The sequence below is a fragment of the Ambystoma mexicanum genome, chromosome 5q (genome assembly GCF_040938575.1).
Source record: "Ambystoma mexicanum isolate Mex_15411 chromosome 5q, UKY_AmexF1_1, whole genome shotgun sequence".
Classification (NCBI taxonomy): Eukaryota; Metazoa; Chordata; class Amphibia; order Caudata; family Ambystomatidae; genus Ambystoma; species Ambystoma mexicanum.
The window spans coordinates 685,338,701-685,365,930 of record NC_090933.1 but is presented as its reverse complement, the minus strand read 5'-3'; the positions used below and the strand labels follow the sequence as shown (position 1 = coordinate 685,365,930).

The 27,230-nt window shown below is 43.4% G+C and overlaps 1 protein-coding gene across 4 annotated transcripts in view; it reads right to left on the bottom strand.

Moving 5' to 3' along the window:
• CSPP1 (centrosome and spindle pole associated protein 1) overlaps positions 1-27,230 on the bottom strand; it is a 1,841,309-nt gene that overhangs the window by 1,749,809 nt on the left and 64,270 nt on the right. For all 4 annotated transcript variants that reach the window (XM_069621145.1, XM_069621146.1, XM_069621148.1 and 1 more), the window contains exon 2: positions 14,351-14,462. In XM_069621145.1, the coding sequence (XP_069477246.1) occupies positions 14,351-14,449 (99 nt within the window). In that variant the 5' untranslated portion in view covers positions 14,450-14,462. The remainder of the gene's footprint in view (positions 1-14,350; positions 14,463-27,230) is intronic.

Genomic DNA, 27,230 nt, shown 5'->3' with positions numbered 1-27,230 from the left:
AACCCCATCTCAGTCCCCCTTGGAGTACCTCAAAGGTCCTTCCTGTGACCGACACTATACAATACATTCACCTAATTATTTGACCTCCTATACAACATAGGCATCATTTTCACCAACTTTGCAGACACGCACATTCTCATCCCCATCACAGGTGACTACACTCGTGACATGGCCACCATTAACAGAGTCGATAGCCCGATACAAAACTGAATAGTCTCCCACAACCTCAGTCTAAATGATAAAACAGCTTCTCATCATGGGCTCCCCCTACTTGCTAAAAAATCTCAACATATCCTTCTCCCCCTTTATTGACCGCTCTACCATCTCGGTCCTGAAGCATGTCAAAACCTTGGGTGTCCAACTTGTAGCTGAGCGGACCATGACCAAACACATCAATGCATTAGTGTCCTCCTCATACTTCACATCCAGGTTCATCTCTGAGAAGTAAATTCCTCTCCACCAATAACTGCCTCAAACTTGCAAGAGCACCCATCAGAAAATTGGATTATTGCAATGTCCTGCTCATGGGCACAACCACCTCTAACCTAGCTAAACTCCTTTTGCAGAATAAAGTCGCACACGCAGCACTAGGCCTATGACAGACAGACCACATTTCAGCAACCAACCAGGAGGCCCACTGGCAAAGCTTGCATCGACTTTAAAACCTGGACTATGGCACACTGCTGCATCCACAAAGAAGTCCCCCCACACCCCCTACCTCAACAGTATTGTCTGGAAACTCCTGGTGCATTCCTTAAGATCCTGCACCAGCAGCTCACTTGTCACCCCTCATTTAAAAAATAAGAGCGCAGGAGGGGTCAGCTTCTGTGTAACAGCATGTGCTTTCTGGAACCCCCCTGCCAGCTCACATCAGAAACTAACCTTCCCATGCCGCCTTTAAAAAGCTTGTAAAATCCTGTCTTTGACAAATATGACTAAGGCTCTTTCTCAATACGCTTACCTATTACACTTGCTTATTTGTAATTCTGTAAGAAACGCTGTGATACTCGAGTGTCTGGGCGTTACATAAACGTATAAATAAAACTTCTTTAGTTTAGAAACCAGTAACCCTGAAAATTATTTTTATAACTGCAGTGATGCAGTCGGGACCTGGTGCCTTTGCAGATACCAGTTGGAAATAGCCTTTTAGATCTGCAAAATGATCTTAAAGCCTTTAAGGATGTGAGCAATCCTGCCAAATTGAAGGTCTTTGTCATATATACTCCAATTCAAGAGCTTTTAGTTTGGGTTTCCTAAGAAATACAACTCCTGTTTGATCACCCAGAGAACTCCAGTCTCTTGCTAGGTACACACCACATATGTAAGCTTTGAATGTCAACCAAATATTTGGGCGTATAGCTTGTCATGCAATAAAAATGTTTTCCTCAGCTATGGTGTTCCTAAACAGCAGATCAGCAATTTTGTCAGATTTAAATTTCCATTTGCGGATAGGAGAGTGGGGCTTGTTTAATTCCAGTTTAATAGGTATCAGTGCATTATCAGACAGAACCCTGGGCAAAATAATACATTCCACAGTATCTCCTTAGACTTCATACAACCCCAGCTAAAGATATAAAACGGGAGAAAGCAGCATGAACAGAGGAATAAAGTAAAACCTTGGCTGTTGCTACGTGTTTTATGCCAGATTGCATATGGGCCAAACAGTTCTATCAAGTGTCAAATTATTTTAGCAGACTGAACACTAGAATATTTATCAACTGAGGCCTTATCTAACTTGCTGTCTAGTACAGTATTAAAATTGGCATTAATCAAGAAAGTTGTGAGTATAAACTCATGACATCTCAAAAATATTGCACAAAAGAATTCTGGAGCATCAAACAAACGTCAGGGCATACACATTTGCCATTGTGAGGCACTTTCCAAACATGTTACCAGAGAAAATAACATTGCCTTTCTGAATTCAAAGCAACGACATTAGAAAATAGGATTGCGATGTACTAGAATTAGGACACCTTATGAATATTGGGAAAGGGTCAGTGCCTTGTGGTTTTATTTTTGGGATGGCTGCGGGGACACCCGCTCAACCACCGCTCACAATATAGTGAGTAAGTGTGCTGGGGATACCCCCGCAGCCCCAAGCACTGAATGCGTGATCTGGTCGAACTTTCCGGCCAGTCGGATTTTCCGAACGGCTGAAATTCGGCCTTTTCACGCATTTGTTTATTTTCCGAATGTTTGACGAACCCTAAAAAGCCCATGGGAGCCACAGTGTGGGTTGTGAGGGTTGAGGTGTGGGGGTGGACTGAGAGACCAGAAGGACGATGGAAGGTGGAGAAGAGCGTTGAATAGTCTGGAGAAGTGGAGTAAGAATACAGGCAAGATATTGTGTGTGAGCGAAAGTGTACCTCGTGGAAAGAGTGCAACTGTGATTGTGTGATTGTATGTGTGAGAGGGAGTGGAGTGGGGTTTAAGAGTTAGGTGAGGGAAGGGAGAGTGTGGAGGGGGAGTAGAGAAGAGGCAAGAAAGTATAGTGAGGGAGAGTGATGAGTAAGTGGTAGAGAGAAGGGAGTGGCAGGAATTGTAGGGGGGAAGGTTTTATGGCTGATAGGGTAGCAGGTGGAGGAAGGAAGCAGTATAGATAGGAGGTAGAGCAGTGTGAAAACACTGGAAGGACAGGAGGAGGAGGAGAGGTGGAACGAGAGAGCCAAGGGAAGAGAGGAGGCTGGATGAGAAGGCAGGAGGGGGTGAGAGGTGTGAGCAGAAGGTGGGTGTATAGTATGAAGTTGAGTAAAAAGGGGAGTGGCGTAAGATCAGGGAAAGGAGCGAAGATGGTGAAGAGGTTTGAGGAAATAAGCAGCATCTTGAATCCTTAAATCCTGCCTGTAGGAACACAGAAATAATGTATTCTTAGAAAGTCCTAGAGGGAGTAAGATAGACGAGGCCTGTGCCTTGAGGTTTTCCCTGATAGAAGTAATTTTAGACGGCAGAGGTTACCAATCTTTAGTGTTTAGAGACTGAGATATCAGTTAAAAGAACCCCATGGTCAAATGATCTTACAGACTCAACCCCTGCATGACCAAGCAATAAGAAGCTTGTTAATAAAAATCCTTGAACCATCTTTCCGATTTGTTTGTTTCCTAGAGCCATCTGCAACAATATGCACAGCAACATGAGAACCATCTGCAAACCATGTATGTCCAGCATTAGACAAATAAGTTTCCTGTAAAAGAGAGAAATGCTTCTTGCGTCTTTGCACATATGCCAATATTTTATATTCATCCTCCTACATTCCAGGAAATGCATGTCGGCATAATGACAAGGGAATTAACAAATGAAGATGTATTAAAAATGGGGGATACAATTACATATTCCCTTCTCCAAGCTTCAAGCACTGGTTCACAAGATCCTCTCACAATGTTCAGCTTTATTCTGTTCCACGGTTGCTTTCGCATCACCCCTGAATGTTTTGTCGCTTCCTGGTCTAGGCACAGTTCACAGGCTGCATGGCCCACCAATTACAGGTCACTCAACCAGTTGGCATTGTCCTGCTTTCCTTGGTTTGCCTTCCGATATCTGTAGATTTTACAGTAGGAGACTTTATGGTCTAGTCGCAGTTAGACCGCACGGTCCATCCATCACAGGTTGCACAACCATCTCCCCAAAGCTGTTGGGCCCCTCATATGCTCTTCTGCCTTGGGCTTTCACTTTCCACGCTTGTATTCTTTTAGCTCCACACTGCGTTTTTTTGGCAGTGTGCCTTTTCATATGTTGGTTTAACTTTAAATATTCATTCACCATATAGTGGTTTACTTAAACAGCAATTTTCTTTCAGTTCAGTCTACAATATTTTCAGCATTCACTTGCTCTCACTCAAATAGTCTCTGGAGTATAGCTCAGGGGCAACGTGCTCGCCTTGGAAGGAAGACGACATGGAGCACCACAGGTTCGATCCCCGGGTCTGCGCTTAGAAACCTCTGGGTATTAAGCGCGTTATAAATAAACTATGTCCTATAAATAAACATGTCATATCAAATGGCATGTTTCTTTCAGTTTGGAAATGGCTTCCCATGTCAGTCATCAGCCTTTGTGATTTGGCAAAGGCAAACAGCCTTTCTATAGCTTTAATGGTGCCCTTTCAGGCTTTATACTGTTAAAGTTCATTTGCGAATAATAGTTTCTTTAAGAACCCTTTGCACAATGGTTTGTTAGTTGGTATCACCTTTCGCATACTATTTCATATTATTTTTAAACTTTTTTGAACAGTGAAGACATCCAATGTAATACATTTAGAACACATTTGTGTATCATTCTGCCCTTCCGTCATAATTACAAAAGTGTATCCGGTTAAGTATTATGTACATACAGAAGCCAAGTTAGTAAAAGCTAATCAGTGTTAGACAGTTGGTCACGCAAAAATTCTTGAAATGGACCCGATGTTCTTGGGCATGCAAGTCGGTGTGATCAGTGATATGTTTCCTCATAGTCACTTACAAGAGTCATTTCTTTCAACCACATATCAATCTTTGGTGCAGTCCAAGACTTCCACTTGAGCACAATACATTTCTTCGCTATAAGACAGCCAAGGTTAAATAATCGTCTCTTTTTAACCAAGATCTTCCCAATATCTCCAAACAGATATTAAGGAAATGTTAGCATCGGCAGTACATTAGTGCATATATTTAGAATCATAGCCACTCCCTCCCACAGTGCGCATACTATTTTTAAATGCAACTGCTTCAACAATGCCTTTGCTTCACCCGATACTGATTCACAGCATAATCACGTTCGCGTGAAGAGCGGCCCGGCATTTCTACTCTATCGGAAACTCACAGGTATTGGACCTCGTCTCTGCACACGCTGTGATTCTGTCTTCAAGGGGTTTTCAGTCAAGTTGGTAATCTTCAAACTGCCCTTCTGACCCTCTGGACCCTTCTCCCGTTCAGAGCCAATGAGCACTCCTCTCTGTTCTCGGGACCAGCCCAGATTTCCGCTGCAGGACCTCTGCAGAAAGGCCCAGCAGTTTGTGCCACTCACGGAGTCAGACCTCAATCTCACTTGGTCTGGGATCCCGGGACGCTCTGCTCTCCACTTCAGTCCACAACAGTCTTTACTTTCACCACACATCTTCCCCAGCACCCCTGCTGTGGTGCATCTCGTGACTGCTGTTGCAACCTCTGCCATTCTCCCTGTTGCACTCAACAAACTGATATGCACCCTTCTCCTTCTCTTGCAGCATTCTGGCTTTATACACCTGGGCCCTGTCAAAGGGTTTCAGGTGCAAGCCCTTGGCCTGGCCTGCCTGAAACTAATTAATACAATTAGTGGGACATGCCTGACCTTCAGTCCTGTATTCCTCCCACTCCCTCTTCTTCCTCCCAGTACTATAGTAGTGTTTCCTCTAGGGAGCATGCACTACTCCTTGCAACCTCTTCCTTATCTCAGTATCTCGTGGGACCTTATGGGGTAGAACGGGGCTTAAATGGAAATAGCCCATGAAGACTGAGGGGTAGGGCAGGTCAATTTTAGGGATGGGGGAAAAATACCATGTCTTGCCCTCCGATACCCCATTCCTGCTCTTCAAGGACCTTCACCCAAGTGACCCTCCCTCATAGATGCACCCCGTGGTCAGGTTCTGGCAGTCTTGCCTTTCTCTCGGTTCCCTGAAGGAAGTGGGGGGTCCTAAGGGAATGACCTCAGATTACTCACAACAGGTAAACCCACAATCAATGTTCCCACAAAACCCCAACAAAGTATTTTTTAGCCCAGTTAACCTTTTGCATTAAATGCATTAAGGCATACTGGTGCATAAAGGGGTCAGAAAACCCCACTCCTAAAACAAGCATTGGCAATAGCAACAGTTTGGGCTTTTGTGCAGGCATGAGAAAGGCCCTTTCCAGGCACAGCCATAGTGTTATTAACTTGTATTGATGGTAGCAGGTTCAAAATGGTGCGAGTACCTGGGATTTGAATAGCAGTGCCTGGCAAATGCCTAATACTTATTTACAAGCCAGAACTGTTGGCTTTACCAATGCTTATTTTTAACAGGTGTGACGAATCCCCGGATGTCGTCACTTCTCCCCTACGGCCGCTACCAGACAGTCCACCTGGGACGATATTCAGGAGGTGGATCTCATGGGGAGGGAAGCCCCCTATGGGATTATGACGACGTGGGGATAACATAGTATCCCCATAGCCCACCTAACCCAGGCATACCTTCCTTACCTCCCTCCCACCCCTCACCAATACCTTCCATAGTGTACCCATGTACATTTGCCATACCAGCCATGTAGGAAGTACTGAGACGAGGAAGCGTGAACTCCTCAAAAGACTTGGATCCTTTATGTTCTGAGATGAGGAAGAGACAAAGTGACTCACTGAGAGTAATCAACATCAGTACTGGGACGAGGATGAAGTGTCGAAGCATAAAGAGCACCTCTACTGAACGGCCTAGTTGTTCTAGGATTCCTATTGGCCGAGCTACCATTAAAACAGAAGAAGGCATTCCAAATGAGAGGCACTCCCTGGAGCAAACCCTGTGCAAAGGACGAAACAGCAGAGGATGAGAAATTTGCCTGCATGCAGTTACATCCCCCAAAGGTCCATTGTGGAACAGCTGGAGTGGGAAACAGGAGACGCGAAGGAACCGTGTGGGACGCGCAGTCTAGTAGAAGGAAGCCTCTGCGGAGCCGCTGCAGTTACTGGTTCCTATCAATGTAGGCCAGGAGGCCTCTAGGAACTGTTGCAGCACCGCTGCAGTCCCTCAAACGATCAGAGAATGCCTGGAGGCAACAGCGAGCCTCTGTAGTCCCCGGAAGGATGCATAGATGCCAGAGACAGGAACCGAAGCCCATACACAAGCCCTAATAAGAGGGTGGAGTGACTGGGACGGTTGCGTGGGGCCCAAAAGACAGAAACCGTTGCCAAAGGTAACTGGGACACAAAAGAGCAAAATAAACCAATACAAAAAGGGTCTGGACCCGAGAGAGAGGGGAAAACCTCTGCCAAATTGGTCTGAGACCCAGAGGAGAGAAGGAAATCAATACAAAAAAGGGTTGTACTCGTGGATGGAACACTCGAACTGCGGGACTGCCACGCTTCCAGATGTATTTGTTGTGTGTCTTGCGGTCCGTGGCCTGGGCTAAGGACCATGTCCCACTGTCCCGTTTTGTCAGATTAAGGATGCGGTTGTGAGACCAGACACAATCGCGCTAGACACTGTGCAGATATCGAGAGTGAGTTCTCTAAATGAGGGCTTGCGAGATCTAGATTGGTGAGGATATGCTGGTGTTTGAAATCGCTGACACGCGTTTTTAACCTGCAAGGTCATTTTCAAAGTAAGAAAGGTTAGGTATAGCTGGTAAGCGTTAAATAACGACGAAGGGGAAGGTACTTTATGTTGTTGAGGGTGGATAATCCACAGTTCACGGTTGCGGTGTAGCTTGCTAGACACTGGTTTCGTCCATAGCATGAAAGGTGAGTTGACATACGAGCCCTACACACAACGGGTTGCCAACTCGCCCCACCCTTGTCTATGCTTTAATGTTATCACATCCACCATGCACACAATGGGGATAACATGTATGCATGACAATTGTCAAATTGAATGTACCATATTTTTGTAAATCAGATTTGAAAATGACCTTGATGGTCGAAACACGTGTCTAGCAGGCTACACAGCAACTGTGTACTGTGGATTATCCACCCTCAACAGCATAAGGGGCCTTCCCCTTCATCATCCTTTAACGCTTACCAGCTATACTTAACCTTTCTTGGCTTGAAAATGACCTTGAAGGTCAAAACACATGTCGGTAATTTCAAACAAACACCAGCTTATGCTCACCAATCTAGATCTCGCAAGCCCTTCTTTAGAGAACTCACTCTCGATATCTGCGATTGTGTCAGGTCTCACAACCGCATCCCTAAAACAAAAAAGGGGTCTGGGACCCAAGACGAAGAAAGAAACTAATAAGGAGGGTCTGGGACCCGACAAAGGTGAATCCCTGGCAGAATAGTGACACAGGTAGAACTTGTGAGGAACAAGAGAAAGGGAGGAGGGTCTGGAACCCACAGTCAATGACGAATTGCCTCTGGGATGATCAAAGTCTCAGTACCTTGCAGGTTTAGTGAACCAGGTAGACTGAACATTGGTGAAACAGCCAAGAGAAGAGAGTGTCTCTTGGCATCCTGAAGAGCTTGAGAAAGGCCAGGGGAAGGAAGACATACCCCTCGGTCTTGTTAAACATTGTGGGATGAACCAAGATGAGGGAGTGTTCTCTTGGCTTTTTGAAATATCTGATAACGGCTAGGAGAAGCAAAGACTTGTCCTAGCATTGTGAGAACGACTGAGAAACCGAAGATAGGTCAGGGGGCGGGAGTCATCCCCTTAACGCTATGAAGATACAATACATTGGTTTTGTTGTAACACACTAAGAACCTTTTTGAGACTTGATTTACATCCTTGGAGAAAAATTGTTTGCTTTGCCCAGAACTGATCTTTGGATTGTTGTCCAGAAGGAAGACATTCCTCTGGATCAAGAAGACCACACACCTTTTAGTTGCATTTATAGCTTAAGGGATGAAATTAGGCTTTTTGACAAAGGATGGAGGACTGACATCCTGACAGTTTCCTTAGTATTAGTTGAGGCAGGGAAACCCCTCTTAGAACTAGGATCAGATAGGGTTTTCTCTTTTGTTTGCTCACTAATTAAATACTATAGTCAAAAGCATGCCACTTGTGTGTCGGTCTCCTACTTCTAAACCGTTACACAAAGCTTCCTTGATGGACAAAGTGCTTATAAATGGAGCGGCTTAAGGCAAACTGGTAAGACATTTTTATTACACCAGTAGCGGGTTTACAGCTCTAGTTAAGGCATTAACTCTTGGGAAACTGCTTTGAAAAAACACTGCCATGCACTTCAAGTGCAATGTTTGATAGAAAGACTTGATTAAATCGAGCCTAAAGAGTTCCTATTAGGAAGTGTTTTGGGTGGGAAGGGACAGGAACTGGGTGGGAATGGCCATAGGGATTGGCATGGCCATGGACAGTCAATGGGTGGGCAAATAATCAAACGCCTACAGGCTGTGTCCCCGTCATATGCCATTCTGCCATATCTGCAATGGTTTTGGCTTATCAGTGTCGCTTGTAACACCTAATAGCCCAAACTAAAAAGATCTTTATGGAGCGCACAAAATGATGAGGTCCACATTTCCCCAAACATGTATAACATACATTGTTTTACTTCATCAAGCAACTAGTGGATCACAAGACAGAAAATACTGCGGTTGGGTTCAATACGCAGAGGCAGATTTTCTGCTAGAAAGGACCATGTAACCAACAGTGCCCATTGCCAGTATACGTTTCCCATGTCAAGTACCAGTTGAGATAGCCGCAAGAGAATTATATTAATTGGTAGCATTTACCAACCCCCTTAAGGAGGATATGATGACGAGTGAACTCAAAAACACAACATCTAATACTTACTGAGATCAGAATAAAATAGACATGACCAACGTGGCGGGTTTGGGTCCTTTATGTTGGAGGTGACAAACATGGAAAACATGAGATTTGTTATTGAACAGAATCTTCAGTTTGGCTGCGAACATTAGGCATACGGAAATCCTGTATTTTTCAGCACCTTCAAGGCCTCATTAAAAGGTCTTCCTAGATTGTTGCACCAATTAACTATAATCTGGAAAAATAAGAAGGAATAACACTAATTCACCCATTTCTCGGGCTGCACAAGAGGATCAAACATTGGTCCATGTGGGGTGTTCATCTCGCGTTCAGTGTGATGCCCCTAAAATAGACCATGCAAGAAACATCACTCAGGGAAAAGGCTGTAATCTAAGTAGGGTCATCATGGGCCACAGAAGAGTAGAAGCGTATGCTCAGCAGAGGGTGTAAGGAAAGGTACAGCATGCAAGGCGAGGACAGCTGAAGGAGTTGAGTAAGGTGGGACTGAAGAGGAAAACATTTGGAGGGCCGTGGGGGGCAAAGGGTATGCAAAAGAGGCTTGGACCCAAGGGTCTGTGTGGACACTTAAGCAGGCTTGGAGGTTCAGGGGGATCCAACAAAGTAGCATGCTGTGGTCTGGGACGATTGAATTGGAGTTACCCCGAAATGAAGTGCCGTCAGTGGAGGGGGGACACAGGAGGGGTTGGGGTGGGGTGGAGGGGGTTGACCTGCCACTAAAAGGAAAAAAAGGGAGGACGTGGGAAGAGCGAAGTGGCAGGGAAGCAGGTAGGTGTCAAGAAACGGGAATGTCTGGGAGTGGAATTGTTGAAGCAGTGCCATAGTCATGCTGCTTTCAGAACGCTGCAGTAGGACATAGAAGCATTTTTATCCCTATAACTAAAGTTCCTGGTAATAATCAGTCAGACAGTTGAGATGGGTGGACTTTAACAATGAGCTCTTTCGATTTAGAAATGTTGGAAGAAGACCATCTTTCTGATTAAGTCGGGGGGATCATCTTTGAGAAATCGTTCTAGTGTGTCAGTTATGCACTGGGAGAGCCAGAATTCGGACGTTATTTCTTCTTGACCTGTTTGGGGTTGGCATTTTTAGCCTTGATTGAAAGCAATCAATTACTTCTTGAAGTCGGACACATTGCTCTCAAGGCGCTGTTTCAGCATTGTCCACACTTTGGTCAGCTATATTCAAACGTGTACAAAGGTGATCAATCATATGGTTTGAGACATCTTCGCTGTTAAGAGCATCTACCTTTTGTCCCAATGTGCACATGATTTGCTGAAGTTGCAGCATTATGGTTAAAGATGCAGCTGTGATTGTGGAATTTATCAATTTGGGTGCTTTGTCAGGGCTCCCAGCCACACCTTTCATCTTCTTAGATGCCTCCTGCATATAACCGTCCAGCTTTGATTGGCATTTTCCAGAGTCTGGCCTACTCCAAGTAAAAGATTGAAGACGGTACACAATCATCTGAGGATGCTTCACACCCATGCAGTTGGTGAATATCTTTGAGCTGGGAAAGCCACTGAAGAGAAAAAGTTAGTGTATCTGCACTAGATTTACACTGACTTTACAAGTATGGTCACCCAATAACTTCCCGAATATTAAAGATAATGGATGCAGAGATGTCAGAGTGAGGTACAGGTGGGCTTCTAGTCCACTTAATTGTAGTGCACAGCTAATGAGTTACCAAATAGCCTTACATGTTAGCCAGAACAACCCACATTTACCAGCCAATGAACAATTAAGATCAGAGTTGCAGGAACTGAAGTAGAAATTCAGGATCACTAATCCTCCACCAGTACACAGCTAGCTACCTTCAATTCATCTTCATTATGAAGGGCTGCATGCTCAATATAATAAAAAAGGGTATGCAGCACTGGAGAGGAACATACAATGATGAATAAATGTCAAACATGGCATGAAGGCTTGCAAACCTTATAGTAGAGGAGATTCAGTTAACAGCATTGCTGCGGAATGTTGATCAGGAACATAAGTGGGTAAAATAGAAAACAGCATTTAATTTATCTTTGTGCTGCTTGATAAGGATAAGGCACAATGGCAGACTGCCACGGAGTCACGTTTTTTCTCAACTTCCCGAGAAGCAGGTCTTTGCCCCATAGACATCAATGTGTGGCAGTACGCCACCACTAGTACCACCTAGTGCACTTGGCGACCACTGCAACCACCTCATCTCCATGCTGGAATGGCCTCTCTAATGGGAACTTCTCAGAGAGCTATAATGTGGTAATTGATGTGCAGTGATTATGTGGAATCACAAAATAACTAATCCAATAGAACTAATTCCAAAATAAGATTTTGGAAACAAATAAAAATGGGGCTGGGAGTGGGAATAGTGGTTTTGGGGGTGGTGAAAAAGTATTAGGAACACAAAAAAGAGGGGGGGCTTTATTATTTTAGTATTAGTTCTATTTGGATTTTTTATTTTGTGATTCCACCTAATCGCATGGAACTGTGGTAATTCGTCCACAGTATGATTGTCGGTTTACCACAATGTTCTCAAAAGGGAGTCGGACACAACAGTACATTTTCAATACGTTTCAATGCCCTTTCATATAATATATGAAGCAAACGTTTGCCAGGATAGCAAAATATGTCAAAAGGTAAAAAGTCAAGATGCTCATCTCCAAAGATCAGGCCAATACCTTCTGCAAGTGTCAGGCTAATCATGACAAAGAAGAACTTGTTACTCAACAAAGCAAGGTTCTCCCTCGTCTTCTAAAGTGATCCTCAAGACAACAGTCTCCTGAAAGGTTTCAGCACGTAGTTCAAAGTAATCTAAACAAAGTGAGGGGGCAACATGAAAAGGTAACAAATCCAACTGTGTCAAGAGTGGAAGGGAACCCCTCTCAGCCTGGGATAGGCAGCCTACCAGGGTGGAAGCCAGAGGCAGTCCTAGACCAGAGGGAGAAGGTGACAGTTGGGAGGGCCGCAGTTGTATCTGAACAGTGCCATCGTTGATCACCCCATACGTCTTGAACACAATGCTTGCCAGTTTCGTTTTCTTTCAGTCAATATACAGCAAGGGTCTGGGCAGACTGCCTGCAAGTCATCAGAGCGCTCCAACCAGCGAGAAGATCCGCTAAGCAAAGGGTGAATAGCCCACACAGCAAGAAGGAACGCTGCACACCACCACCAGCGTAAGCCGCACTCAGCAGTTGCGATGGAGCACCACAAGGTAGATTACAAACTTTCTGCTGAGCGGTTTCTTGACAAATTCCAGCACAGTCCCATACCTACTATGGACTTAGACCCTTATGGCAAAAAGGGCCAGCGATTGTCCCCTGTTTTATGGATCCTGGAATTTGTAACACTTCCCAGATGGAGTAGACAAGGCAAGATTGGTCAGGGGAAGAGGACCAATGGGAGAAGATTCGGAGCGGAGGGGTAAGAAGAGTAACATGAAACAGGCAGGTGTGGGTTGTTTGGATGAGATCAGAAGGAGGAGGTGGCAGACCAAGTGGATGGATGGATGGAGGAGGCGATTTGGAGAGAAGGTGAGGCATTGGTTAGTGAGAGCAAGTGGTACTGTGTTGTGAGTGTGCATTTAAGGTGGGCGAGTGTTAGAGAAAGCGTAGAGAATGAGAAGGTCACTAATGGAGTGGTGTGAATGAGGGTGGAGGAGTGGTATAGAGGGGAAGAGTAGTAGTAATGGAGAGTGGAGTAGAGGGGAAGAGTAGTAGTGGAGTGTAGATGGGAGAGTAGCAAGGACAGTAGTAACATTGGAGGCTGGAGGTTAACCTTACCAACAGAGGGACATTTGAGGCAAAGAGGAAGAAAAACCAGGCGAGAGGAATTGCCCTGGTGCTCTACAGCTACTACAACCAGAAACCTCTTTAAAAGAGAGAAGAAACCGTAAACCCCTTTTGAAAGGAAGAAACCAACAAGAGCAAACAAAGATTTAACACATATGTGAATCTTAAACTGTTGAGAAGTTAAGAATCTTAAGTGAAACCACTACAGTAAAGTTAATGTTGATACCATGAACAGGGATCTGTTCTTATTGGTTGGTCAAGCGTGCTCACAATACCCAATACTTACACTATGAAAGGCAAAGCCTCAATCAATGTAGAGCGACACCCAGGAAGAGTCAAGGTCGACCAGGTGAGGCTGAAGCCTCTTGGATCCCAACTAACCGTAAAGAGTTCCGACATGGAATAAACTATGCTGCATTCAATAAAACATGCTAAATTGTAATTAAACAATGAATGTCAATCTGGTCATTGAAAGGGAAAATCACCACAGTTGCTAAGGAAAATAAGCATAATGAAGTGGTCGTTTGCAACAGTGCAGATTAACAGCATAGCAGTCTACGATTTCCTTTAATTTAGTTCTCTTTACATATGTCAATAAAGCTACCATTGATGGTTTTTAAACAGGTCAAGCTCGTGTTTTGACTTCACCATTTAAAATCAGAGGACCCGTCTAACCCTTGTGTCAGCAAATAAAGGTTTGAACATTTGCTCAGAGCTTTTGCAGGTTTGAAGCATCTTCAAATTTCATCTGTTTGTAGTTGGAATAACCTACAACTGTAGTGTACAAAAATAAAAATACAGGACTAAGGAATGGATATGCTACTATAGATGTGTTCTCATAAAGTTGGATATATCTCATTTTCAGTGACAGAATATTTACTTTCCCTATGGTACATTAACCCTTTGACTGGCCTGAGGACACACTTTACAAAACCATTCTACTGTTTTGCCGATTAATCTGTGTATATACACACATTCCAATAGCCGATGGGAATCGTATTCCATGCAGTCAGGGCTTTTTAGTGGTGAGGATAGCGGGCAAAGGGCTACTGCACAGGAAATCTTTTTTACTAAGCCTTTACAGATAGAATCTAATAGAAATAACCATCAATAAGTTAATTGTTTTATGAGATGAAAACATTACCTTTAGTTCTATATATGGGGTGTCTTTTTCCAAGTCAGCCTTGTCATGTGCCAATTTAGCCTTCTGTTCTTCAATAAACAGATCTAGATCCTCACCCATGATCAGCCAAACCCTGCAAAAAATATAACATGTGTTACACCTTCTGGAATCCATTAAGCAATAAGAAAATCATCACCTGGGCATAACATAGCAGCATACACTCCAAACAGGCCTACAAACTTGGATTGGTAATTAAATCACTACGTAGAAAGAAATCGGTTTTCTGCTTCGCCTCAAATCACATACAACTTTAAGTGGTGCACCATTCATCTAATATGGTAGGCGATGAGCAGTGTTTTTGCCACCCTCTTCCCCTGTACGCTTGCCACTGCATAAAAAGCCACTCACCATTTCAGTTAACTACAAACACAGCACACCATGTGTACTTGCTAAGAGCCAGTTACCACTGGACAATTGCTAGTGCAAGTTTTAAGGCCTGCTGGCTTTCATGATATAATGGTGCTATGGCTAAAGAAAAAGTAAATAAAAAATGGCCAGTCCAGAAACCATCACTGAATGTTATTGGTTACACTGCGTTACAATTGTTGTAGTTTTAAAGATGGTGGAATTTTTCCTCCAAGATAGTTGTTGTTTGATTGTTTTGTTTGCATGTCAAGTTGGGCTCGAACTGTGGATCTGCATAAAAAAGATGAAAAAGATCATATCTAAAACACTGAATCATAACGATAAATGATGGAACCGGATTTCATATAATCCAATCCATGGAACATGGGCACAAAGTGTTTGGTGGTGAGGCGGAAAGCATTTGAATGATAGAAATCCTCTGTGAAATAGTTTCAAAAGTATATGTGAGGATAATCCAACATGGGAACATTGGTTGGATGTTTGTATTTACCCCTAGTTCCCACAGTTGTCAGGAGGAATTGCAGTGTTTGTGAACAACACCATTAAAACTGCCCCTGGAAAAAAAACACGTTTTTCATCATAAGGCCAAAGAAAATGTAGTATCAAAGAAGCATTGGCAATGCCAACAGTTTGGGCTTTTGGGTAGGCATGGGAAATGAACTTGCCAGGCACTACCGTAGTGGTATTAACTGGCCATTGATGGTAGCGGGTACAAAATGGTGCGAGTACCTAGGAATTTAATAGCATTGCCTGGCAAATGCATAATATGTATATATTATAAGTTTAAACGGTTAGCCGGGTGAACCATAAGGATTGCCATGGGCAGTCAATGGGTGGGCAAATAACCAAACACCTATAAGATGTGTATCACTCCTCACATGCATTTCTCCATATATGTACTCTAACACAATAGTTTTGACTTTTAGGTGGCACAAGCGCCACCTAATGGCTAAAACTAAAAGTACCAACCAAGACAGCCTATGCACAATTGACTGATTGATGCATCAGCATCATTCCACAGACGAAAATATTTCTGATAGAGGATTGCATTTACATGGTTTTGCTTAACTAGCATTTCAAACGTGGGTGTGGGCAAAAAGGAAGGAAGGTGGCTGGTTTTCACTTCCCCTTCGAGTTGGAACGTTGCTCAGAGTTCTGAACTGAAACGGTCAGTGCGGGACCATTGTACTGCACACAGCATGACCGTGTATGCTTTTAGCACCATGTTACCTTCTGCGAATTTAAACCTTAAAGGACTAATTATAAAAACGTGCAATAGTTTCAAATAGCACTTCTGATGGGCCCATTCACATATGAGAACACAATCTGAAAAAAGGTTCTGAAACTACACTAGACCTAGTGGCTGACTGCTTTACTTCCCACTCCATTGCCCGTCTAGTGATATCTTCTCATAAACCATTTGTTCCTCCAAGCACTATGATGCGTCGAGGAGCTGAATAGAGAAAATCTCCTCTGACGAAGGTGGTGTATCCTGTTCTCTTACCATCGAAACGCCACCTGTGCCACTTTATAGCCTGATTACTCTAATACAGCCAGAACAACAGCTTGTGGCCCATCACGCTTGCATTAATTTGTAAAAAAGCGGACGGCGTATTTTTGGTTTCACAAATGCATGTACATATTGGTTTAATGCATGCTTACAAAAGTGACATTACTTTTGTCGAATATGTTGTACAACAACGGACTTTGTTTTTCTAATAATCAGCTCCTTACTGGTGCCTTCCACACAAGTGGGTGTATATATCAATTTATCCTTTCAGTTTGTGTGTTTTTTTAGTCTGTATATGTAAAACTATATTGTTTGTTTACTGAAATGTTAACTTTTTGTGATACATTTCCCTTTTGAAACAAACTTTTTTCATTATGAAGACATTGAACATTCCTCTTCTTTCATCATTCTGCTTTTCATTAAAATATTGTCATGTTAATAACTACAGGTACCATGTTCTTACAAATCAGGTGATTCAATCACTGCCAGATGTACTAAGTCAATGTTAAGTTTACTAATCTAAATCTTTATATTACACGGGAACACTTTTTGCTATATCTACTAGTTTTCGACAAATCCATCCCCCACTGTGTGAAGGATTCCTTACCTTGCTTTTAACGTTACTTTCTCTAAACTACTGTCAGATTGAAATTACTTCTATATTTCTAATATCACTTCAATTCACATTATTGATGCGGGGATTGGAAGTGTGTGTGAGAAACTAGAAACACCTTTTTTACTCCTGCACCAACAGTCCTATCTGAGGATTTTGTATTCAACGTGTGTCTTATTTTATATTAGTGATTGTTTCAGTTCATACATTTCCAGCTAATATTCCAAAAACCCTTTTAACTTAGTCTCCCATATCACTCATTCCTCAGCCAATATTAACTTTTGCATCATTCCACTCAAACATATCTACAGCGTTTATTTTATACAGGCGGCAACATTCAAGTCTATTAAGAGACAGAAGTTCTACTTTATACCATCCATAAGAATGTGCGCAGTGTTCCAAATGTGGTCCAACATGTATGAGCTAAGTTGTTGAGAATCTTTTGTCATTGCTTGGGTCAAAATGCAATCTGGAAATTACTAGCCTGGCATGCCACTTGCGACCTAGCACGAATGCCTACATTTAAACAACACACTCTCTTACTCGCCAAAAGGGAATTATCGAGTGCAAGTGTTGTGGTCCCTTGAAAGCCAATCCTCTTCAGGAATTTGGTGTGCACATGTGAGAGAACTAAAATCAATACAATAGTTTGTTTTGATGATGTTAATGATTTGGCAGCTCAAAGTAAATGGGTTACCATTGTGCCTCGTCTGGGTGAAATGAGGAAAACTACAATCTTTGTATGGAGATTCTTGTCAAAAACTGCATCGATTGTGTCCGGCAGCGACATTTTCAGACAGATAATGCAGGGTAACTGGACAGTAGATGCGCTTTGGTTTCCAATTAAAGTTCTGTGCTGCATAACTGGGACAACTGCACACCAATGAAAAGTAGAGATTTGAACCCTCCATCTCTAAACATGTAGATAAATTAGATACACTTTCCAGGTTATTGCCGGAGGACATGCGCAATAACCTGCAAAGTGTATAATAATTTAATTTTCAGACATAGGCACCAAATATGGGGGATGGTACCGGATGGCCAGTGGCGTCGCTAGGGTGGGGGCTGGGGGGGGGGGCAGCCCCCCCTTTGTAACCATGTGTCCCCCCTTGAGACCCCCCTTGCCCAAGACGAGCAGTGACCATGTTCTTCCCTTACATTTGTCTGTGTCCCCCTACTTTTGTCTTTGGCCCTCTCTGTGCCCCTCCTAAATTTGATTCCTGGCGACGCCACTGCGAATGGCAACTTAAAAAAATCATATCACACAGTACTTCCCAAGTAAACTGTCCAAATTCATCTAGAATGTGATCAGCATCACTAACATTTTACCATGGAGACTGTTTCTAATCCTACACACGTTTGCATTCCCGCTTGTCCCCATCATTCATTGGCAACTATCAACTTTGATTAAATCTATGTGGAGAGTACACAGATGCACCTCACATTACAGATGGGTTCCAAGAATCACCAAGTCATCGATTGCCTAATGCATGTTCAGAACTTGATGCAACTTAACCAACACAGCAAAGAGGTCGTACTTGTGACGAAGTGATTGCTGATGGACGTATAAAAAAAAAAAAATAAAAAAAAAAAAAAAGATCCATTGTCAGTCTGTTTTCCTTTTTCCTGATCAGGTGACAAGCCGCTGCATTGTGGATAAAATTTATGGATTGAGGGGAAAGGAGTGGATGTAATCCTGTGCAAGAGACTTTGCTGGAGAACGTTTGTGAACCATATAGATGCAGAAGTGTGACTGAGAAGGCAAGCAATGGCCGATATCTGACACCTCCAGTTGGAAGCAGTGAGGAAGAGTCCCGCACAACAATAAAGAGGTGGAAGTATAATGTTAAACACTCTGCTGACGGAGAACCCAGGAAGTTCCCTGAAAGTCCCCCTTAGCACTTTCCTCCCAGGCCGTCCTCCAGCACTTGTTCACTCCTCTGTTCCCCTCCTGTCACTTCTCCTCAATGAACTTGCATGGCTGAATGCCACAAGGCCTAGTAGGACCATGAATGTATATACTGTTTTTATTTCCCCTGTACTCTTGCCATTTAGCCTTGTGGCGCTTTAAAACAATTCTGCTGTATAAAGTGCCTTATGAAATGCTCAATTAAAAAAAAGAAATTTAAAAAAGTGCACAAGAAAACAGAAGGTAAAACAGAATAGGGAGACGCTAAGAACCACAGAGAATGTTTGTGGACGGCAACAAAGACCCTCAGGTCAAAACTGGCAGGGTGATTACATTACACACAGAAGAGGGAAACTGTTGAGCTGCCCAGTAGGAAAACTGACGGAAGCAGCAAATGAATCCTTACTACCAATGAAATGTCAGTGCTCGAGACAGGTTTTTCTTTCATTCCCATGCGTAATCCCAGACAAATGGATCTCGAATTGGAACTTTGTAGTTTTAGAAAAATTCAGTTAAGAGACCATTTTGGAGCTAACAATATTAATCCAGACAACAATACTCCTCCGTTTAAGCCCAAATCGACCTTTATGCCTTTTTCGCAGATGGTCTCTAATGAAACGATCACTTTTGAACGCGCAGTCCTTCGAGATTTCCATTTTATTTTTTCGGCTCAAGCTGATCCAAATTCTAATCGATGTTATAATTTTTCTAAAAAGGAATGGTACTGTCTTCAAGAACTTAAACACTTCTATAATCATCAAACAGGCCGACAAAGGTGGAGGGGTGGTAGTCTGTGATGCTTCATTTTATGATTCAGAAGTACCAAGACAATTAGACAACAGCAATTTTTATTGCAAACTTAGAGGGGACCCCAGTGAAATGATACAAAGTGAAATCTTAGCCCTGGTGACACGGGCGAAAGATGCAGAGTTTGAGTGCCAAAGAATTTTCATTTCTTACTGGCGAAGGTACAAGTGTTCCCCTTTTCTATATCTTGTTGAAAATTCATAATACTCAAACCCCCCACCCCCGCCTCCCTCCCCGGTAGACCGATAGTGTCTCTCTGCGGCTCCTTTCTAGAACCTCTAGGCAAATACATCGATTATTTCCTTAAACCTTTGGCAGCTAGTACACCGACGTATTTGGCCGATACCACAGACGCCATTATACATCTGGAAGGTTTACCATTTGATTCTGAGCATAATTTGTTCATCACCCTTGATGTAGAATCTTTATATTCGAACATCCCCCAGTCAGAGTCATTGCCCATTATTAAATTCTTCCTGGATCTCAGAGACGATCCACAATTGGTTCCAAGTGTATTTATTGTGGACCTGTTAGAAATCGCCCTGACTAAGTGTCATGATGCCTACCCCCGGGGACCCAGACCAAGTCCAGCAACCCCAGAAGCAGGCATCAAGTTACCCCAAGCAAGCCCAACAACCCCCGCTAGGGGCTATTTGGGTGCAGTCCTGGTGCCTATGGCGCCAGGCTCATATGGAGAGTCATTCCTGGCGCCATAGGGACCAGGCTCATAGATTAAAACTTACCTGATGCAGATCATGCTGCAAGAGCTCCAAGCCAAACGAGGTTTGGAAGGGACAATTTTACCTAGGGACTATTTTTTTTACTCGGGTGGGGCTGAGGAGGTATACTTACCTGGGACTACTTTGGAGGCTATTTAAACTACGCCCGAAGAGCAGCACACGATTCGCGTTATTCTGTATCCAGCCGCGTAACGCTCACCGTGCCTGCAAGTCTGCATCCAGTCTACTGCCACGCCCGCCTCGAGTTTGGAGCTCCTAGAAAAAGGGAGAAAGAAGGAGAAAAGGTTAGAACAAGAGCAATACCTTTGATCCTTACCCGAATTCCCGATCCATCGCGCCTTTGAGCTGGAAGAAAGAAGTTATTTTATGCACGTCGCCTTGCCTGCTGCAGCGTTGCGCTGAACTCACCGGCCTTCGCAGCATCTTCACATTTCACCGCATCCTCCTGCATGTTACCGCCGCACTCCGGCACCTAAGGAGAAGACAAGAACAGCAAGGTGAGCCAAGGGAATACACAGAGGAATACCCCCCATAGACTTACCTGATTTTACCACCAGGGGTACTATTCTTCTTCACGGGTCGGCGCAGCTTCCACTACATCCTAGCCGAACCCCAGCCCCTAAGGAGAAACAAAAGGACAGCAAGGTGAAACAAGGGACTAACAAGGGGAACCCTCCTCACCACAAAAGACTTACCTGATTTTACCGCCAGAGGCATTATTCCCCGAGACTTCATACTTTCTCTCAGCGCCTGAATAAGGGAGAAAGCAACAGGGTACATATGGACATTATTTTATCAAACTGTGTTGGATAATACAAATCCTTACCAGAACATTACCGGTTGCCACGAGGAACTCTTCAGTAGGGTCAAGCTGCAACCTGCAAGGAATCGGAAAAGAGTGAAAGTCAGGCATTTTAACTCTTACGAACTACATACTTACGGCGTCTTGCCGGGAATATCGGAGTCAATATTGTCCTGGAACTCACCAATTGCTTCGAGCCAGTGAAGCAACTGGTTATCTACGCGCCCCTGCGCTCACTGCAGAATGGAAAGCTCATCTTTTCAAATCATCAGGTGAAACTATAAGAGGGAACATCCAAGGTGATCATTGGGGAGAACGGAGGGGTGGGGGGGTTTTACGTTCAACTCCACGGGTGGTTAATTCCCTTTCTCCACTTGCAGAAGAATATTTCTATGGGCCAAGCAAACGAAGCTAGGTGGGCCAGTCCAGTCCGTCATCTCGGCCCTTTGCGTCAAATTGGTGGAGACCGCAGCAGTCCAGTCCAGATCAACGCCTCTGTGGGAGCCAGGTGAGCGTAACACTAAGAACTATTTCAGGTTTAAAGAGAGCTTCTACTTACAAGTCAAAGGCACCACGATGGGTGCAGCTTTCACCCCTAATTATGCAACCTTATTTATGTGGGCATTTGAGAAGGTCTCAATTTTCGACAACTCTAATCCTTTCATGTAATGGATTCTTTTCTATAAAAGATACATAGACGACGTTATCATGTGAGATAAAACCAAAGGAGATTATGAACAATTCCTGACTTGGATTAATTCACAGAATAACCATCTCAAGTTTACTATGTCTGTCAGTAGCACATCTATTGCGTTCTTGGACCTCAAGTTAAAAACCAAGGATGGCACCATCACGGTAGATTTATTTCGTAAGACCACAGATCGAAACACGATTTTACACTTTGATAGCTTCCATCCGCAATCTTTAAGGGAGAGCATTCCCTACGGTCAATTTTTAAGAGCCATGCGAAACTGCACGGACAAAAAAGATTGTGTCCTAGTCCAATATTATAGAGACCAGACTATCTCAGCGAGGTTATCCAGCGCACATTTTGCGACAGTCTCGGAAAAGAGTGAGATACCAACACTGAAGTACGGTTGGCCAAAAATACTCATGATAATCGGAACCAGTCACGTATGGTATGTGCTATGACTTACTGCACCCACCATGCCAAGATCAAGAAGGTAATTGCCAAACATTGGCACCTACTTCAAATGAATATGTCTAATCTGGAACATCCTATGTATGCCTTCAAAAAAGACAGGAATTTGAAAAGCTGGCTATCGCAGGCTGACAGACTGCAGTCAATCCAAGCATCCAAAACCATCACCGAGATGTGGGGAATGGAAAGAGTCACTAGCAATTACCCATGTGGCAATTGTTGCCAGTGTGGATCCACCACAGCGACTAACATTGTTACCATCAACCATAGACATTGGAAGCTTAGGGTCCATACTACGTGCAATTCCAAAAACGTAGTTTATGTTGTCATGTGTCCATGTAATAAGACATACATAAGGAAAACATCAAGACCCATTAAATGAGGATCACTGAACATAAGTCCAGAATAAGGATTCGCAATGTCTCTTCCCCTTTAGTTGCCCATTTTGTCGAATATCAACAGGAATGTGAGGACTTACGCTGGTGGTGTGTTGAACGGGTCATTATGCCATAGCCACCAAATTATCCTTACGGGAACAATGGTGGCTATATAATACACAGAGCCATATACTGGGCTTGAATGCCCAAGAAGAATGGCACGCGCTATTTAACAAATAAACTCTTGATTCCATGGATATCGAGGGACTATCCTCCCGTCACACAGCGATTCTCTATATATAGATATAGACATGAGAATTTTGTTATACATCCACCTCTTCTATATTTTTTTCTCGCCAAGATCACTTCATCATGCCTCTGTACTTGATCACTTATATATTGTATAGTTTACACCTTTGCGATCCAGTCTGTTTAGATTTTATGACTTTAATGTAATGCAACAATTACATGACATTGTTTGCCTTCATCCCAGGAGCACATAAGCGTGCATTTTTGGAGTAGTATATCGTTATGTGGTCCCCCGTTCCCAGCATGCACCTTCGGCGTTTGTAGGTAGAATTTACGTCTTGGATTGCTGCCATACGCGACGGTCTTAATGCTGCCGCCTGAGTTAAGCCTTCTTTATTCCATTACACTTTGCTGAGAGTCTTCCGTCCTCTGTCTATCCTCCTGGACCGTCCGTGACGTTGACGTTAGATCAGACACGCCTCTTTGGTCATTCTTGCCAGATCACGCGGAATGTCTCATCAGTCACGCCTTTTTGCATATTTAAATGAGGACGTGTTTTCATGACGGACGTCCGGTTTGCCTGACCAGTTTCGTTGCATGGCGCACGGCGTCCGATGGAGGTAAGACGATAGAACTATCCAGTTCAACTGAACCTGGTTCTTCTTTGCACATTTCTATTTCTGTATACCGTCACTTTTATATTACGAGTACCCCGTGGCCCCTGCGGTTGGGTACCTCTAGCGCTGATTCAGTGCCTATTTTAGAATTGTGGAGGAACAAGATTTTCTCGTGTGGGGATTCATTTGTAGTCTGGCTACTCATGGGTATTAAAGAACCTATTTTTTCTTAAACATGTCATCCTTATTAATCTCATCGAGCATGGCAACGCTACTTTTTACTTGTTATCTTGTGGACATTCAAAAGGACTTACTAATGCTCCGTGCCTTACATCATTATTCTTTATTAGACTTCGGCTCTTCCTCATGGTCATCTCAAGGTTCACCTTACTGGCAACCAACGGGGACATAGAACCTCGATTTATACGAGGTGACACTTCAAACTAAGGACACATTATCTACCAGCATTTGGCTTGTGAGATTCCATTCTGTTCCTAGGTGAGCCACATAGGACACATGTACTCTGTTGGTATTCTTTGGGTGCTAGAAAACAGATAATATTCCGGGTTTTTTTTTATTAATCTCTTTCATTGCACACTATATTTGGCTCTTCATTTATTTTCTTCATTTATTCCTTCTTCCCTTATATCACTTTATTTGATTGTTCTATCACAGAGCTTACCTTGATCCTACTTTGGGCTTTTCTATTTGTCACTCGATTTTGTTTTCATGAGAACCTTAATGACCATATGAGGCCATTTTTAGCTTTTCAGCCTTTGTCATTATACCTTTCATTTTAGATCTAATCTATTAGAGATCTACTTTTTGCATGGCCGGACTGTGATTTCCTGGACTCTTTAGACAGGCTTCCGGGGCCATCGCCTCCTCAGTGGTTGAGACTATGGTAACTAGATTTTCTCCCCTAATGTCACTTGATATGTCTTAATCTACAAGTGTGGGATTGGTTTCCTCGTGTTAACCCTCAGATCACCTGCTTTTATATGTGTATAAACAATTTGTAAGGACGAGGCAGACAGCAGCTGGCTTGAAGGAACTTAAAATTGCCTTTATTCAGGTTCACAAAGAAGAGAAAAATAAAATAAAAATGATTGTTCAAAGTTCTTGAATAGAGTTCTTTCTTCTTCTGTGACAAGGATGAACCATGGAAAGGGGATGCCTAGTCTTCATACACCCAGAGCGTCTCAGGTGCAGTTCTCTCTCTCTCTTCCCCGGTGTTCTGCAAGAGAAGCAGAAAAACACAAACAGTCCTTCATCAGTTTCACCCTTATATAGGGGTAGGGGCTGTGTGGACCAATCAGGGTTGCTCTGGCCTCTTTTTATAAATAGACCCCCCAAGCTCCGCCCCCTTTCTCTTTGCTCGTGGTTTGCCATGCAGCCTCTCCCGTCAACACTGGAGTTTTGCAGGGTACCTCGGTCTCCCTGCCAGACGATGCCATCAACGCTTCTGTAGCGTTGTACTTCCCACAGGGAGGTGAGCTATGATTGGGAAATGCGGACTCGGATATGTGCAACTTAGTGACGGCATCTGTGGGAGAAAAGCCGCGTGGCGCATGGCTGCAGGGGAGATGGGAATGTGCAAGAGACCGTGACCGGCTGCCCAATTCTCCCTCTGGGCGGAGCCTGCGGTCACATGTGAGGGCTTCCCGTTAGCTGTGTCCTCCTTATATAATGACCCGCTGTGAATGAAGAGTTTGGGAACCGCCGGGTCTTTACTGTTCATTTCCAGTTCGGCTCCACGCGATAAGGGAGCGGGAACCGCCGGGCTGTCACTGCCTGTGTCCTCGTCTCCCAGCGCTGCTGGGTTCAGTCCGGGAAGGTGTCGCCGCTGTTCCCACTCACGGTGGTTACCCAGCTGTATTCCCTACATTTCACCCCTTCTTCCCGTTCCTCCCTTTCCTCTAGTTCACAGCATTGCATTGTTTATATTGTCTTTTTCTTCTTGTTCTAGGCAGAACTATTATCTATGAGACATTACCTTTAGTATAAAGGCTTTTTAACGTTCAATAATTTGTGTATTTGCATAGAAGACACAGATGAATTTTCATGAATATTTGTACAGGAATGACACGCCCTGATGAAGATGGACATCATCTGCAATTCAGTTAGATGTATTTTCCATCAGAACTACTCTCTCAATGGTGTCATGCCCACAATATTTTTATATATATTTGTGTGAATTTGTGCATGCCACTTTAGTAGTTTTAGTGTCATATTTTTGTATGTTATATTTCTGTGTGAACTCTAAACTATTTAATAACTTTTTAATGAATTTGACTAAATAAATAAACCTAGTTTTTTACAACTTTGTTGTGATTTGTACGAGGTGATCTGCGGTGTTGACTGAGGGACTTCTTTCCTACATTGCTGATGGGACTGTGTCCTTTCGAGTGAACCCATTTCAAAATCTGCTGGCTTGACCTTTGTTTATTATTGCTAGTTGCTTTGCCTTTTTGCTAGCGAATGCATGGCTCCTAGTGCTGTACGAGATATAGATTGAAGTGACAAAAGACAGATGCATATTTGGACTGAACATCCGAGTCCTGGCTGGTTGATTAAAGTGAAAATACAACTACGGTGCCCAACCAACAAACAGATTTTGACTACCCGTCAACATGTGGATTGCAGGGGTACAGTGAGCACAGGCCTTACAAAAGGCTAAAACAAAGTGTACATGGGTATAATTTAATACACAAAAGACGAGCAACATAGCTAGCAGCAGTTTTATTATCTGGATTCAATCTGCATGTGCCTGTCCCCGCTCCAAACCAGAGACACATGGTAAAGCTAGTAATCCTTACCCAAAAACTTTAAAACCTGAAGACTTAAAAGTTTGCCATTCACACACAGTTGGGGCACATCATTTTACATGGGGGGAGAAAAAAGAATTGAATAATGGCACAGGGAGATCAACGGATATGAACAAGTTCAGACCATTTTGAAAAAGCAGAGAAGCAGGGGATAGGCTATAGATCTTTTGATTCCAAAGTCATCAACTGTCTCTGCAATTCATCCCACATCCTCCCTTTCCTCTCCTGGACAAGTTACCTGGTGTAATATAGCAATCAGTTTATGTTTAAGAATTCACACGTGTCCCTTAGTATTCAGATAAAAGCATAAGTGCAGGGCGTCATTTTGGACATGTGGGGAAGTGACATACCGAAAAAACTCGAACCCTCAATGACGGAAAAGGAATGGACATCAAATAACATTGCTAAACTGTATTTAATGGAACCCTGCAGCTGCAGCAGGTTGATACAGATTATTGGTGACGGGGATACAAACCCAGCTATTAAAGCCATGAACAGCCAAGGCCATTCTGACTTAAAAGATTGTCAATGAGGTCGGAATGCAGTCCACGGGGGCTTGCAAAAATCAACACAAGGGTAGAGAATTGTACACCAATGTGGTGCCCATAATTATAATTCAGATGGTCTGGTAAAAATGACATATCTATGATTTAGCCACTAGACCACACACCATTCGTTTTAAGGGAAACACTGCACTGTAAACGGTTCTATGTGAATAGACCTCATTTTTAAAGGCGTCAAGAGAAAAACACCGAATTATATTGACCGATTTTCTTTTGATCGGAAAACTGCCATTGCAAAGGTCTTTTTCCTCTTGAGCCCTTTAAAATGCAGTTTCTCTTTTCTTTACATATTTGGGGG